The following is a 12,951-nucleotide window of genomic DNA, read 5'->3' as shown; positions in this document are numbered from 1 at the left end:
TTTCGGTAACCTGTTCACATGCAAATCAATTGTAGAAGTGCAGTTCATGTTAAATCCACGGGTTTACATATTAAGGGAGAGATGGGCAAACAGGAAGGGCGCTTCTTCTGAAGACGTGTAGTTCTTGTTTACCAGCTGCATCACCAGTAGACTTTTTAACCTCCAGAGTGTTCCTGTTTTTCTCTCCGTCTTCATGACGTCATGTGCTCCTGGGGACATGAACTGCAGTGTAAGCACCACAAAGGTGGCTTTGAGGACTTTGGCAGGTGACATCACTCTCAAGGGAGTGTGTGTATCGTCAGAATTCTGTAAAGGCAGAAAGACGACGCAGGTCTGAGAACACACTGGTGTTGCAGCTGGTGTGAACCCATCACGAGATGGTCTCTAATTTTCTTAAAATCTTCTCCCAATGATTTGCAGTATTCTATCAACCAGGGCATTTTTATTATGGTAAAACAGAGTGCATCCTGTAAATATGTAGCGTGCAGACTATGTGCCATTATTTTCCCTCTGTGTATCCAGTACTCCGTAATTTAACTACTTCTTTTTTTTTTTTTTTTTTTGTCCTTTTATGCACCCAGTGAGGATGCCATGGAGTACTCCAAAGAGTTTGTGTCATCTGTAGTTTTGGGAAAAGACCTGGTGCCAAGGTATCCTCTTTTACTACATCAGTATACTCATGTTACTTTCACCCTTCTGCAGTATTACCCACAGTAGCATTCTGCTCTGTCATAGGCTTGGCCTGTCACAACTAGAGGGTTTCCGACGCCACCTTCTGGAAGTTTTACAAAAGAGTAACAAGCCAAAGGTGACTTAACTTCTTGATGTTATAGAAGATTACAGACTTGTAGAGCATTTGCTGTATGAAATCATCTGGAACATAAAACAAATGATTGTTTCACAAAAAGCATGCACTAATGAGAGAAGGCTGATTGTTGCTGTTTTTTAATCTATTAAATTCAGCATTATAAAACCTGTAGAATTTCTCATTTTTTATTCCTGAAAGTTTTGTCATGAAGGAATGCATACAAATATAGAAATGCATACTTAAAAAAATAAAATAAAAAATTCTTACAGTGGAGGATCATTGCGGGAGGCACTAAATGCATCCCAAAATCAGAGCTTCCACTAGAGGATGATGATCCTCAGTCTCAGCCTGCAGCACCTCCAAGCAGTCGCTTGTGGCTACACCCCAGTGACCTCAGCATTGCCTTGTCAGCCTCCACACCCCTCTACCCACCTGGCAGGATCATCCACGTGGTACACAACCATCCTTCAGAGATATGGTAAGAAAACTGGTTTGAAAGCTGCTGCAATTAAATGCAAACATGCGTTTTCTTTTTCTGTATTACCGTGTCTAAAGGTAAAACAGAAAGTTCATCCTTATATATTTTTCTTCATACTGCAGTACTTTTTAAGGCACTTGGTGTTTAAAGGTGCTATGACAACAAACTGACTTGCCTTGTTCGTCTTGGAGTCCTTTTGCTTTTTAATCTTTTACCCCAACATATGAGTTTTTTGACTTGATACAAAAATATTCCACTTAGTGGTGTTATACAGTGCCCCCCATGTTCTGTATTGTGAGGAAAATATATTAAGTCAACCTGTGTGTTTACTATTTCTCATTATGACTGATAGATTTTCTCTCTTTCTCCCTCTCCCTTTTAGCTGTGGTCAGGAAGAGCCAACCTATTCAGCATTGTGGGGGGACAACAAAGCTTTCAATGAGGTCATCATATCACCTGCCATGCTTAATGAGCACATGCCCCACATGGTGATGGAGGGTCTCAACAAGGTCTGTTTTTTAAATCTGCATGCATGCATTATTTCGAGAGGGGGTGTATTTGAAATTGTGCAAAAACGGCTTTTTAATTTTGTTCTTGATTTCCAACACTGGGTAACGGATTACACGGGTGATGCTTACGTGGGGATTGGCTCTAACAATGAAAGAAAATAAACAAAAGAGATGTGGGTCTTAATAAAGGGTGGAATACTTATTACAGGTTGTTTTATTAAAAATAGAGGCCAGTAGCAATTTTATGTTTTACTTTTAGTTTATCATTTTATTCTGGAGACGAGGGCAATCTTAATTAAAAATTCACTCAAAGCATTTTAGTAAATTGAGAGCTTAACTGTATGAAATTTATCTGGAAACATGCCCATAAAAATATTTAAATATAAGTTTTTCTACAGACATTTGCAGGTATTGTTACTAATAAACCCTGTGAAGAGTGATGACATCTAGAGAGAACTTAATTGAAAATTGAAGATTTCCTTATCCTTTAAATCTACCCATCTTGTGGCTTTCAATAACATTGGGGACTTGAACTAGAAATTATCATATGTTGGTTATTGTCATTTAGTTCCTGTAGTTGCACCATGCAAAAAAAATGTGCAATTTCAAAGGTAAAGGTCTTAGGATCACCAAGTTTTAATTTAAATGGAGTTAAGAATTGGTTTTGAAGCATTTCAAAAATTTTAATGAGACTCCGTTGTTACTTTATGCATGTCATTAACCTACAACTCACCACACCTTTTTGTTTTTCTCCACATTGCTCCTGTCTCAAAGCATGGGAATTGTTCACTCGTGGCTGGTTTCACGGTCTTTCTTTGGTCTTTTTGAGCCTGTTCGTCATGGACGTTGAACATCTGTTTTGATAACAGGGTATTAATGTGAATGTTTGCATGTGATGGACTGATTTTGGGGGATTGCACTTGTTGTGGCTGAGGACTTCACGTTGTGTGGTGTTTTTCCCGTCTGTATATGGTGTTTTTCAGCTTGGTTTTGCCTTTGTGTTTGTCTCTCTAGATGAATGTTTAAAGTTAAGTATGTGTGTATTTGTGAAGTGTGTGCGTGTAGAGGATATAGTGGTGTGATATATTTGGTGTTTCTGCAGGTACTGGAACCATTTTGTCTCCTGTCTGAGCAGGAAAACTTGGAAGCAGAGGAACTGGGAATCAGTCAACCTACATCCAGTACCACTGATTTAATAGTCTCCCAAACAAAACTAAACGCTAGTCCTCCTCCCTCCAACTCTTCATCTGCCAACCACAAAGACCTGTCTTGCACTGGCTCCCTTGCAGAGACTGAAACTGTCTCTACACCACTCGCTGTCACTTCTTCTTCTTCAGTTCCAGATGCTGAGTCTGTTCTTCCACCTCCTCTGTCAGACTTTAACTCTGTGTCTCAGCCATGCATGGTGTCTGTCCCTTCCAACACCCAGTCAGGAGTTCTTCCAGCTGAAGATGATTCATGCGTTTTACCACAACCTCAGTCAGAACCACGCGTCTCTCACCACCGTCAAGAGGAAATCCGATCTAACGAGTCTAACAGTCCTCAGATAGAAAACTCTCCTCCCGAGATAAAAGTGCCAAACAATCTTTTTGAATCTGTTGTCTAAACTTGATCACATTTAGACGCTGACAAATTCTATTACTATGTACATTACTAGTCTACATATTCTAAGGAGATGCTAATCGTAAGACTGAATTCAACTTTTGCTTGTTGCATTCAGTGTTGGAAACATTTCTGCATTATGTGCAAAACTCAGATGTTGGCCAGTCTTAGGACAAAGGCTAGAGCCAAAAGTCATAGTAAAGCTGCTATTTTTTTATTTTTTTTTAACTGATTTTAGAGCAACCATAATGACCAGTATGTAAAGAATCCTTTTTAACCAGCAACTGGCATTTTTATTCTGTCAGCTTGCTGGATCCAACAAGTCCAAGCAATTTACTGGTTGCCTTTAAAAGGTGTTTCTCCAAAAGTATTAAGTGTGACATTGAAACTCAGCTGAATAGCTGGCACATCAAGTTTTAGAGGGTAAAGAAATGCGCATCCACAAGGCGATGTGGTAAAATGTTATCAATAACCATTTCCATTAATACATCACTGGTTAATGATGTATACAATGGTACAGGAGCATGCGATGGCTTTAAACCATGGAGTCAGAAACGATGAGTCCAAACTCACCTGGACTCCTTTTCTTGTTAATCATCATCCAGCTTTCCACAAACCAACCCTTGTTCTTTTTTCCGTTCCTCTCTCAGCTGCAGTGCCTGTGGTCAAGTGCTTTGGCACAAACTTTCTAATCCTGGTCCTCAACGTAACAAGTTTTCTTTGTAGTCACAAAGTTTCTATGGTAACCTAATTTCTTCCACATTAACTGCTCTTTCTTCCTTCCTGCCTGGGTTTTTCAGTAGCTGCAGCTCTTCTCTGTGGATGTGTTTCCCTTTTTATTTTTGCTCTTTGAAAGCACACATTCAGAACATAATCCCCTAGAAAAAGATTTTGGTTTTCTTATTACTGGCATGTAGGAGAGTGGGTTTACTATTCAAAATAAATTTGTAGTTTACACAATTTTATATCCTTCACTGTACACTTCATATGTCAGTGTGCTTTTATTAATTCTATACACTAATACTGTTGGGATAGGCAATGCAAAAAACCGTCCAAGTATAAATTTGATGTATTTTGTCATCATTTGTAGTTGTTGTGTCTACAGTCATAGATATGTTTGCTGTTGTTGGTGCCAGTTATCTCATGTGGTTTATTACTTGCAGAAGCATGTTCTCATGTGTCTTTAAACTCAACCATGTAACACATTGTTTACATTTGTGCAAATTGGTTATGGATGACAATATAACCATAATAAATATATTAGCTTTTGTCTTTTTGTGTTATTTTCTCTTTTAATCACCTCATTCCATTGTCACGTGTATTTTTTGTGTGTGTTCATGTCCTCTCATATTTCCACCTGTTTTTATACCACAATATGTTGTCTTTTGAGTCATTAAAGTTAACCAAACAATTGCGTGCTGATGTGTGGCTTGCCATTAATGTTTTGGGGTTTGTTTGGGGTTTTTTTTTTTTTTTTTTTTTTTTGTTCTGTTCTCATTTATGTCAGCAAACATAACACGGTTTGTATTTTGTTGGACAAACTTTGTGTTGAACGTGTTTCCAAGATGGATAAGACACTCGTATGGTTTGTTATTCCTTGTAGTGGTAATGCAGGTCTTGCATAGTTCTTGCTCAGGCATCATGACTCTGTTGTGGGTGTTTAATGTCAGCTGGAGTAGGTGTCAGCTCACCTTCAGATTGCACTTATATGTAACTGAACTACGCTGCTTTTTAACACTATACTACAAGCACTTGTGCGCTTATAAATATAGTTGTAGTGGTGACCCACATAATATTTTTGAAACCATTATAATCTTACTGAAGTTGATCCAAGTGCATAACTGGCATTTGATATTTGAATCTTTTGGTTCTTTGGGAATTTTTTTTCTCATGTTTTGCTGACGAAGAGGAAGAAAACACCTCAGCATCTCTGTTTGAATCTAGAAAATGAATAAAGGAAAAACAGTAGAAAGGGTTTTAAAAACTACAAAATCATTGGATGTCTGCTAGCATAGGCCAGTTTAGAAATATTTCACATATAAAACATGATTAGTCAGATTAACTTTTTCCAATTATATATTTTTATGAAGTTGTCCTGTTTATTTTGAAACGGGTCGTCCCTCTATCAGTCAAGTCATGTATCTGTTTATACTCCTGTGCTTGTGACAGGTGCTGGAGAACTACAACAAAGGGAAAACTGCTTTGCTGTCAGCAGCCAAGATCATGGTGAGCCCCACAGAAGTGGACTTAAACCCAGAGACCTTGTTCGTCGATACATCAACAACCTCTCAGCAGCCAACGCCTACAACCCACCACCGCAGGAACAGCAGTGTTCGGTTAGTACATCAGGCACCACTGTGGGCATGTTTAAGCCTGAAAGGCTATGTAAAATAGTTTCATCTTCATATTCAGCTTTCACTCTTGCCTAGTATGTAATAGTAGCAAATCTCTAAGTATAAGAGAAATCACTGGGAAATGATGCCTTGTAATGTAGCTATATAACCAGTACTAAAAAAAATACAACTGCTACTAACTACTACTTTATTTTCTCAAAATTATTTTTGTTTGTTCTGTATGTTTAAAAAAAAAAAAAAAAAGACAAAAAACATTGTTACGGTAAGCAAAGCATGCCAATACTAATTTTGCATAATGTATTCCCTTCTCTCATGCACGCATGCACGCTGTCTGAACACAGAGCCGTTGCAACGTATGGTAGTATTCAGTTCCCACCTCGCCCTCTCTGGTTTAGCCCCTGTCCAAAGTCAGTGTGAACTCCTGGTACAAATGGTTAAATTACGAAGGTACTATCACAAAGTTTTATGACTCTGTCCACAGAAATGAAAAACCGTACCAGATTTAAGTTAGACCAATTTCCTTTTTAAGGCGGTCTCTATGTGGACCTTTGGACACTATTCAGACCATTTGTATATGCCTGTTTTCTCGTCGTGTCCCTCTGCTGTGCCATGAAAGAGGACGCCTAGTTCAAGTTATATGCACTAAATGTCTCCCTCTGTTACCTCGGGACATTATAGTAGAACTTTGACAGTCTGTTAGTAGCAGGTGCATTCACTGTGAACGACCCCATGAAGGGATAATAATAATAATGGATTGGATTTATATAGCGCTTTTCAAGGCACCCAAAGCGCTTTACAATACCACTATTCATTCACTCTCACATTCATACACTGGTGGACGCAAGCTACAGTTGTAGCCACAGCTGCCCTGGGGCAGACTGACAGAAGCGAGGCTGCCATATCGCGCCATCGGCCCCTCTGGCCAACACCAGTAGGCAAGTAGGGTAAGGTGTCTTGCCCAGGGACACAACGACCAGGACAGAGAGCTTGGCTACTGGCTGGAATCGTCCACTGAAGAGTGCTGCTTGAGCTTTACCCTGAGAACCAGCTCTCAACAGCAGTAGACATGTAATATGAAGGCTGGATGATGTTTTCTACCATCTGCACAAGTGTACACGCAAGCAGTCACGATGGGACTTTAAAAGAGTGAGCAGCAGTCCAAAGGTACACAGGAAGTTGATCTTGAGGGTTTATTAAACGATTCTTAAGTGAAAGGTTGGGGTTCTTTTTTTTTTTGTTTTTGTGGACAGACTCACAGAACCTTTTGATCCCACCTTGTACTTTACCTCTCCTGTATTATAAGCCAATACAAGAGCACATGCACTTGGATACACTCTTGCCCTTCCAGTCTCTTTCCTCTTGTTTTTTTTTTTTTTAATCTTTCCTCCATCTACAGGGAGTGCAGAATTATTAGGCAAATGAGTATTTTGTCCACATCATCCTCTTCATGCATGTTGTCCTACTCCAAGCTGTATAGGCTCGAAAGCCTACTACCAATTAAGCATATTAGGTGATGTGCATCGCTGTAATGAGAAGGGGTGTGGTCTAATGACATCAACACCCTATATCAGGTGTGCATAATTATTAGGCAACGTCCTTTCCTTTGGCAAAATGGGTCAAAAGAAGGACTTGACAGGCTCAGAAAAGTCAAAAATAGTGAGATATCTTGCAGAGGGATGCAGCAGTCTCAAAATTGCAAAGCTTCTGAAGCGTGATCATCGAACAATCAAGCGTTTCATTCAAAATAGTCAACAGGGTCGCAAGAAGCGTGTGGAAAAACCAAGGCGCCAAATAACTGCCCATGAACTGAGAAAAGTCAAGCGTGCAGCTGCCAAGATGCCACTTGCCACCAGTTTGGCCATATTTCAGAGCTGCAACATCACTGGAGTGCCCAAAAGCACAAGGTGTGCAATACTCAGAGACATGGCCAAGGTAAGAAAGGCTGAAAGACGACCACCACTGAACAAGACACACAAGCTGAAACGTCAAGACTGGGCCAAGAAATATCTCAAGACTGGTTTTTCTAAGGTTTTATGGACTGATGAAATGAGAGTGAGTCTTGATGGGCCAGATGGATGGGCCCGTGGCTGGATTGGTAAAGGGCAGAGAGCTCCAGTCCGACTCAGACGCCAGCAAGGTGGAGGTGGAGTACTGGTTTGGGCTGGTATCATCAAAGATGAGCTTGTGGGGCCTTTTCGGGTTGAGGATGGAGTCAAGCTCAACTCCCAGTCCTACTGCCAGTTTCTGGAAGACACCTTCTTCAAGCAGTGGTACAGGAAGAAGTCTGCATCCTTCAAGAAAAACATGATTTTCATGCAGGACAATGCTCCATCACACGCATCCAAGTACTCCACAGCGTGGCTGGCAAGAAAGGGTATAAAAGAAGAAAAACTAATGACATGGCCACCTTGTTCACCTGATCCGAACCCCATTGAGAACCTGTGGTCCATCATCAAATGTGAGATTTACAAGGAGGGAAAACAGTACACCTCTCTGAACAGTGTCTGGGAGGCTGTGGTTGCTGCTGCACGCAATGTTGATGGTGAACAGATCAAAACACTGACAGAATCCATGGATGGCAGGCTTTTGAGTGTCCTTGCAAAGAAAGGTGGCTATATTGGTCGCTGATTTGTTTTTGTTTTGTTTTTGAATGTCAGAAATGTATATTTGTGAATGTGGAGATGTTATATTGGTTTCACTGGTAAAAATAAATAATTGAAATGGGTATATATTTGTTTTTTGTTAAGTTGCCTAATAATTATGCACAGTAATAGTCACCTGCACACACAGATATCCCCCTAAAATAGCTAAAACTAAAAACAAACTAAAAACTACTTCCAAAAACATTCAGCTTTGCTATTAATGAGTTTTTTGGGTTCATTGAGAACATGGTTGTTGTTCAATAATAAAATTATTCCTCAAAAATACAACTTGCCTAATAATTCTGCACTCCTGTATGTAGTATTTTGCAATGTTCACCTGCTCTGTAGACTCTAGATACCTGTAGTTTCAGTACTAACACTTTTCATTTCTATCCTTTTTCTTTAACCTTCCGTGAGTTATTTTGACTCGTTTTCATGCCTGTCTTGTGTTTTGAATCCCCTCACCTCTCTTTTCCCTTTCATTATGTTCCAACCCACTCTTCTCCTCTCCTCTAGCTCGTGTGCCCAGTCTGAAATATCTCTGGATGGTTTCTCTGAGTGCCCCCCTCCTCCAGTGCCTGTAGTACTGCGTGGAGCACGAGAACGTTTGGCAGTGGAGCTGAGGGACCGCAAAGCACCCTTAGCTGTCATGGAGAGTCTCTCAGATGCAGAGTCCCTGTATAGTCTGGATTCCCGACGGTCCTCTGCTGCATTAAGGGGTTCACCAATGCTGGGTAGCCTCCCGTTCCCTTTGGATGCCCCAATCCCAGAGGAGAACCCATCTCTTAGCTCTCGCACTGAGCTACTATCTGCAGATGTCCTCTGCCAAGCAACAACAGAGCATCTGGGTGAGGTTGGGCCCTTCTTTACCCCACTGGAATCCAGATCAACCCCAGATTATCCTATGAGGCTGTCCCCTGCCACACCTCGCTACAGTGGACTCCATTCCCCAGCTCTTCTAAACCAGAGTGTCTTGGCTAAGTCTTACAAAACTGAGACTAATGCCAACTTGAAAATGCTTCCTGATGAGGATCACCAACAAATGCCTGGTGTCTACAGCCCAGGGAGCACACCTGTTGCTCCCCTAAGTCCACATATTGGTACTAGACCAATGGATAGAGAAAAGGAAGACTGGGAGCTGGAAACGGCAGAGAAACAGTTAAGTGCAGAGACTAGACCAGCGGTTTCTACACCTCCACCCCATCTATCCAATGGAAACCCCAGCCAGGCAGTGCTGGAGTTTGCCCAATACTTAGACTCTCTTTTCAGACTGGATGGCAGCAGCTCACCAACTCTGGACCTTTCTGATGGGGAGTCAGAATCAGGCCGGGGCTCCTTTGGGCAGGGTGAGTGTCTTGGAGATGAGCAGCGGTTGGATGACAAACAACTTCTGGCCAGGGCAACAGTGGAGCCTAATCTAGTTCCTAAGCCCCCGCGCACTTTTGCTGGATCCGCTGACCCCTCTTCGGGCATATCTTTGTCACCCTCCTTCCCTCTCTCTTCATCTGAGGAACTCAACGACCTTTCTCCTAGCGAGGGTGCCCCGTCAGCCATACACTCCCTACGAACATCACCCCCTTGCCACTGCCCTGAAGAGAACACACTATCGTCTATGGTGTAGAGTGCGCTCTGAAGTCTCCAATGCCCTTTGCTCTGATTGAGAGGTGCAGTCAATTTCAGATTTTAAAACATATCACAGTACATGCATGCGATGGAATGCAGTTACTCATCTGAGATCCAGTGACAGAATTTGACTGACCAACTCACACGATATTCCCATTCTTCAGGTGTACCCCTTTGAACTCTGTTTATAGCATTTTCACACTATTGCAATGACTAAGAAAAAAAAAGGATACCTCTCTCTGCATGCCAGGGGGCTGTGCTGCTTTTGGGTGAATATATAAATAACTGTAGCTTCACAATGCCATTTGAAAATGTTGTCTCACCCACATGGGAATGCGTCCACATTACATCAATTCCCTGAAGTAACCAAATCAAAGGGAGAATATTTAACTGAGCAGGGATTCAAAAATTAACACTGTAGAAGAGGTTAGCATAGGCACATCATCTGGGTTGATGTACTGGACGACTTCCTGCACACTCAGCAGCTCCGGAAATTTGTCCAGCTTTTATTTTTGTTTGATTTCTTTAAATCAGAAATGTGAAGATGGACATTTTGTTAATAAATAGAAGTGATAAGATTTCAAGAAATGTTCCTCAGGTCTACAAAGAATTGACTTTGAGAAAGAGAGTAAGTGTGTTACATTGGTGAGAATCCATGTGTCTTAAACATTTAGTGATTGTGACAAAGTTATTTCAGATGCCTATGGATGTTTTTGAGTCTTTTGGTTACTCTTTATAATGCATGATGATAATTTTTTTTGTAATTTATTTATTCTTCAAGAGAAATCATCATTAAAACCACCTTAGACTGACATTTGATTACTTGCGCACATCATTGCTCAATTTACCCCTCTTGCCAAAAAAAAACATTTAATACATCGTCTTGCCAAATGTATTTATGGGATGTAATTTTGTATATGTATATGGATATTGCTTTATTTAAAAACAAGCTAAGTTCATTATCTCCTTCCCTAGCCATCCTGTTGATTACCCACATAGACTGTTACACAGCAACTCCAGAAAAGATGTCATCCTGACCTTAAAACACTGCCATGGCTTTCTTTTCCAAAACACAGCCTCTGTACACCGGAGTTTATAGGAATATCAAACTTGCTAATAGTTGTCCTAGTTTCATAATAATTACTGTACAGTTCTTCTTGGAGAGCTCTTAGAAACAGGTCAGTCTGCATGCATTCCAGAGTAGCATGGCTGGTATAGAACGTGTCTTGTCCTTAAGCCACAGTAAAGAAGCTCTAAATGTGTCCAGAAATTACCATCATATGTAAACTCAAACTTTTGAGAGGCTCAATAGTCGCCGAGGTCATCAGACAGGACCAAATTATATATCCTACAGCTCTCTCGGGATAGATTTCTCTTGTTCTGAAGGTGCTTTGTCATTTTGGACATCAAGGCGTTTGCTTCCCTTTAATACGGTTCATCTCAAACATGCTTGAGGTTGGACTGAATGAATAAGTGTACTCGAACATTGCATTTGCCGACTCTAACTGCTGTGTGCAGCACAGTATCTTCCATATCACTCTGGGTGTAACCGATGGGTCACGATTTGAATTATTACACTTAATGTTGTTATCACTTTATTGCTATATTTGCTGGTATTATTATCCTTATTGCTCTTGCAACAGATTGGTTTGACGTCAGTGGTTTTTATCTCAGTTTTTAAGGAAAGTACGGAGAACTTTTTCGACTTTCCCAGATGTAAGGAGTTAAACATTTCAGGGTTTCCCCCCCCCCCCCCCCCCTCCCCCCCTGTCTTGAGTGGAGAAAAAAATTTGACATTCTGCCATGCCACTGGTAACAATATGCTTTTTGTTTTTGCAAATGTGTCATGGTGGTGAGACATGCTGCAGAGTGACAGCTTTCTCACAGTGAGTGACCTTTGGTGGAGCGCCACCATCAAGCCTGGAGTCACCATAGTGATCTGCACAGTCTCTCCAATTGGAATAAGATTTGCTGTGGTTACTCACAGCAGACCAGCCAGCCAGTTTACAGTCTGACACTACTGAAATCATGCTGCCAGTCCCAGTAGACACACTAAGGTTGGGCCAACAATTTCCTACATTCAGTAGCTTTGCTTGCAGCTGGTCATGCACTAAACACTGCTGAAAGAAAGCACCAATATTTTCCACCATGATGTGTATAGCACCATCTTCTATGTGTAATTATTTATACAGATGTCTAAAAAAAAGATGAATTCCAATAGAGTCATGTAGAAAACAACTATATAACAATAAGGAGATAATTACTATATTAAAAAGATATCAGTATTGACATATATATATATATATTAAAAAAAAAATTTCATCTGACAGTTATTTATTAAAACTATTGGCAGATTTAAGAATTGGACTTTATTTAAAGGAATAATTCAAGTATGTCTTGTCCATGTTTACCTGGTTTGCTTCCCGTCCTTTCCTGCCCCACAATGAGAATGTATTTAATCCCTCTCCCTCACTACCCCGCCTGTAATGAAATAAACTACAAACTGAAAAATATCCATTTGTGTCCTAACCTTTTTTCCCCCAATATGTGCTGCTGATATGTCTGTTTAAATGAGCCATAAATGTATATATTAAATTTGCTTGTTTTTATTTTTTAAAATAAAGTTTTCGATTGTGTTTGTTTGCTCACGCATGAATTTTGGATTTGGGTCCTTTAGATTTGATGTAAAGGCTGGATCAGTGGTTTTAGAAGTGCTGAGAGGCCAGATATATTTTGTGTAAAGATGAGCTGTTTGAGCTATTATAAGCCCAGGTGTAGGTGCATTGTATTATGAGTGTACAGCAGGTCAGATTAGAGTCTACTGCTGAGCCTTTAAAGAGGCGTCATGGGTCAAATGATGTCGAGTGGATGTGAGGTGTTGATAAGACCAAGGATATATACTGTACATCCACTCCCACTAATATTTGGTTGAATG

General features: G+C 40.6%; 1 protein-coding gene across 3 annotated transcripts in view; it reads left to right on the top strand.

Moving 5' to 3' along the window:
• dagla (diacylglycerol lipase, alpha) overlaps window positions 1-12,567 on the top strand; it is a 43,951-nt gene extending 31,384 nt beyond the window's left edge. For 2 of the 3 annotated variants that reach the window (XM_024802457.2, XM_076883239.1), the window contains exons 15-21: window positions 582-650; window positions 736-808; window positions 1,078-1,286; window positions 1,669-1,795; window positions 5,567-5,733; window positions 5,996-6,013; window positions 8,910-12,567. In XM_024802457.2, the coding sequence (XP_024658225.1) occupies window positions 582-650; window positions 736-808; window positions 1,078-1,286; window positions 1,669-1,795; window positions 5,567-5,733; window positions 5,996-6,013; window positions 8,910-10,014 (1,768 nt within the window). In that variant the 3' untranslated portion in view covers window positions 10,015-12,567. The remainder of the gene's footprint in view (window positions 1-581; window positions 651-735; window positions 809-1,077; window positions 1,287-1,668; window positions 1,796-5,566; window positions 5,734-5,995; window positions 6,014-8,909) is intronic. The other variant, XM_024802459.2, reaches the window with a different exon arrangement.
• The last annotated feature ends 384 nt before the right edge of the window (window positions 12,568-12,951 follow it).

Source organism: Maylandia zebra, linkage group LG1 (genome assembly GCF_041146795.1).
Source record: "Maylandia zebra isolate NMK-2024a linkage group LG1, Mzebra_GT3a, whole genome shotgun sequence".
In the NCBI taxonomy this organism is placed as follows: Eukaryota; Metazoa; Chordata; class Actinopteri; order Cichliformes; family Cichlidae; genus Maylandia; species Maylandia zebra.
This window is presented reverse-complemented; position numbering and strand designations above follow the sequence as displayed.